The sequence below is a fragment of the Lonchura striata genome, chromosome 29, assembly GCF_050655825.1.
Source record: "Lonchura striata isolate lonStrDom1 chromosome 29, ASM5065582v1, whole genome shotgun sequence".
Lineage (NCBI taxonomy): Eukaryota > Metazoa > Chordata > Aves > Passeriformes > Estrildidae > Lonchura > Lonchura striata.
This window is the reverse complement of record NC_140731.1, coordinates 3606929-3610442: the sequence shown is the minus strand read 5'-3', so window position 1 is coordinate 3610442 and position 3514 is coordinate 3606929. Positions and strand designations below refer to the sequence as shown.

The 3514-nt window shown below is 65.5% G+C and overlaps 1 protein-coding gene across 1 annotated transcript; it reads left to right on the top strand.

Annotated features, from left to right (window-relative positions):
* Positions 1-277: 277 nt before the first annotated feature.
* On the top strand, positions 278-3042 carry INHBC (inhibin subunit beta C). Its single transcript, XM_021542524.2, has 2 exons — positions 278-783; positions 1306-3042. The coding sequence occupies exons 1-2, from the start codon at positions 483-485 to the stop codon at positions 2055-2057; spliced, it is 1053 nt and encodes a 350-aa protein (XP_021398199.1). The 5' UTR covers positions 278-482; the 3' UTR covers positions 2058-3042.
* Positions 3043-3514: the final 472 nt, after the last annotated feature.

The window sequence follows — 3514 nt, the reverse complement described above, 5'->3', positions numbered from 1 at the left end:
AACTTCCCCCGTATGACCCGCACCCCTCACGCGTGTTCAACCCACGCGGGCACGGCGGGAGCCGCTGCTCGGTCCCCCGTGGGGCTCCTCCCCGGCGCTTGGCGAGGACCGGGAACGGGGGAGGGTGGGGGGCTGCTCACCGCCCCCCCCACCCCGCGGCGAGGCGGGGGTGGGGTGCTAATCCCGGTAATCCCCGACGGGACGGGACAGGCCGGTGCGGTGGCCAATGGCGGGGGGCGGGGGGGCGGCGGGACCGCCCCCGGCCGCAGGTGCCCAAAGCAGGCCGCGCCGCGCCGCTCCCGGTGCCGCTCCCGGTGCCGCTCCCGTCCCGTCGGCGCTGCTCCGGGCGCCCCTCCCGTGCCATCGACGCGGTCCCGTCACGCCGCTCCCGCGCGGTCTGTGCCGGTCCCTCGGTGCCGGTGCCGGTCCCGCCCCGTCCGCGCCGCTCCCGGTGCTCATCCCGTGCCGGCCGGTGGGCGCGGATGGCGGCGCGGGGCCCGTGGCTGCTGCTGGCCGTGGTTCTGTGCGCGGCGGCCGAGCCGCGCTGCCCGTCGTGCCCGGCGGGCGCGGAGCGGCGGCTGCTGGAGGAGGTGGCCAAGAAGCAGCTGCTGGAAAAGCTGCGGCTCCGCGAGCGGCCGCGGCTCGCCCACGCTGTGCCCCGCGCCGCCGTGACCCGCGCCCTGCGGCGGCTGCAGGCGGGAGGCGCCCGCCGGAGCCCCGGAGTTACCGGGGAGGAGGAGGAGGAGGAGCAGAGCTACGAGATCATCAGTTTCGCGGAGACAGGTCGGTGGGTGCGCGGTCCCCGACGGGACGCGGGAGGACCCGGTGAGCCCCGGGACGAGGGGTCCGTGTCCCGAGCCTCGGGGACCCCCAGGGACGCGCCGCCCCGCGGGGTGCGGGCACCGGAGCCACGCGGGCTGTGCGTGGCTCGGGAGTCCCGCGCCCGTCGCGCATCGGTGCTGATGCTGCTCGAGGGCTCAGCCCGGGAGGGGGAGGTGGTCCTTCTCCTGCTCCTGCCGGGCTGCAATGCCGGTCCCCCCAAAATATGAGGGTCCCACGGGGGGTGCCTGGGACTCCTGAGTAATTAGAGTTGGGAGCTGCAGGGTTGGCTTGGGGGGCTGGAAGCCCTTTGCAGCCTCACCCCGTGAGAAGAAGGGCCAGGTGAGAGCTGGAGCAGGCTCCCCTTCTGCCGGAGGCTGCTTTCCCAGGGCAGGGTGGAGGACACACAAAGCTGGAAGCCCGGACCCGCTGGGTGGCCGGCGAGCATCCCTCAGCGCTCACCTCCTCATCCCTTTCTCCCCTCAGATCTCACATCTCCCTCCAGTTTGGGGCTGCAATTCCAGTTCAGCCAGGCGCAGGACCAGGACATTCGCATCCTGCAGGCGCAGCTCTGGCTCTACCTGCGAGTGCCCCGGGCCAACTTCACCCTGAGGATCTTCCTGGCCGGTGAAGGCGGGGCTGTGGCGGGGGGCAACCTCACGCTGCTGGGGGAGAGGCAGCTGAGCACGACGGGCAGCGGCTGGCGCTCCTTCCCCCTCCTGCCCGCCCTGCAGAGCTTCTTCGGGGGGCAGAGCCGGACCCTGCGGCTGGAACTGGAGAGCCGCGGGGATGGGGGCGATGTCCTGGCGCAGGTCAACGCCAGCTGGTCCCACCAGCCCTTCCTGGTGGCCAAGGTGAAGGTGAGGGAGCCCGAACACCACGTGGCCAAGCGCAGCCTCCGCTGCAGCCAGAACTCCAACCTCTGCTGCCGCAAGGATTACTACGTGGACTTCCGTGACATTGGTTGGAACGACTGGATCATCAAGCCCGAGGGCTACCAAATAAACTACTGTGTGGGCCAGTGCCCTCTGCACGTGGCTGGCAGCCCTGGCATGGCCTCTTCCTTCCACACCGCCGTCTTCAACCTCGTCAAAGCCAACAACATCCAGGCCTCGGGGCATTCCTGCTGCGTGCCCACTCGGCGCCGCCCGCTCTCCGTCCTCTACTTCGACCGCAACAGCAATATTGTCAAGACTGACATTCCCGACATGATTGTTGATGCTTGTGGCTGTAGTTAGGGCTGGGGGAGCTGCGGTGGGACCCACCCCTTCTCCAGGACCGTGCTGCTGGTGAAGGGGGAGGGAGCTGGAGAGCTCCGTGAGCTGGAGTCAGCCCTCGGTGGACCCCTTTGCAAAGGTTGGGACAGGGAGGGTCTCGTCAGGGGGAGCAGGGAATCTCCAGAGAGAGCCTGGAGCAGGGGGCTTTGGGGACATACGGGACAGAGCCAAGGCCACATTAGGCTGCCCAAGCTGGGCTGTGGGTGTTGATGACTCTGGGCATCCCTGCCTGCACTGGTCCCAAGCTGGTCCCACATTCCTGGTGCTCTGCTCCCCTCTGGTGTGGAGTGAACCCTCCTCGGTTCACATTCAGTGTCTGACAAGGGGTTGGGACCTGGCTTCCTTGGGGGCAGGGTGAGATGCAGAAACGGACCTGCTTCCTCCACGTGAGGATCTGCAGGACGAGGCAGACCCTCTTGTTTCCCTTCTGGAACAAACCTTCCTGCACCCAGTTCAGGCCTGATTTTGGGAACAGACAGAATGGGGCACAAATAACAGGCCTGAGAGAGGAGGATGAAGGGTATGACTTCATCAAGAACCCCAAAACAGCAGAGACAGGACAAAGTTCTCTGATCCCTGTAGGGCACAGAGCTGTGAGGACCAAGCTTCCAGGTCCTGTGTGCTTCCCCTTTTCCTGGGTTTGTGTTTTCCTCCCTTGCTCCCACCCCCGGCTGCGTCTCCTCCAGCCTGGTGCCTCCATAAGGGGAGGTCTGCCTCAAACTTTACCTTCAAGATCACACTCAAGGTACAGATTTGGTTTGTGCCACTGGTTTTGCAGCTATTCCTACTTTCAGTTCCTGCAGCTGTTGGGATTCCCTGGTGCTCCATCCTCTCTGCCGAAGATCCCACTCTGCCTTCCCCTTCCTCATGCACCCACATGGCCTCTGCTTTAATTTATTACACAACATTTTGGTGCGGCTTCCCAAATAAATGGGTGGAAATGCAAGATCCAGGCTCTGGCTGCTTTTTCCTGGGACCACCTGCATGGATGGGGAGAGGGAGAGGGTCTTGCTTGGCCAGAAGTGCCCAGATCCCTCAGGCACTGGGGCTGGGATAGTGTGGGAGCTGCATGGCGCTGCCACACTGGGAGCTGTGGGGTTTGAGGGGCTCCTGGTGTGCTCAAAAGGTTCTGCCTAAAAATGAGGTTCCCAGGAATCACACAGGGGCTGGGAACCAGGTGCCACCTCACTGGGGACTGGAGAGGGAGCAGTGGGAGCATCAAAGCTGTGTCCCAGCAGGGCAGGTGCTGGGAGGCATCACCCAACGGGGAGATGCTGCTTTCCACCTGGAGCAATCCCAAATGGAGCTCTGGTCACTCTGCCTCTGGGGGGCTGATTGCAAATGCTGAGCCACAGCCCAGCCCCAAATCCTGTCCCCCTCTGCAAAGCCCCTGACCGTGTCCCACCTCCCCAGTCCCC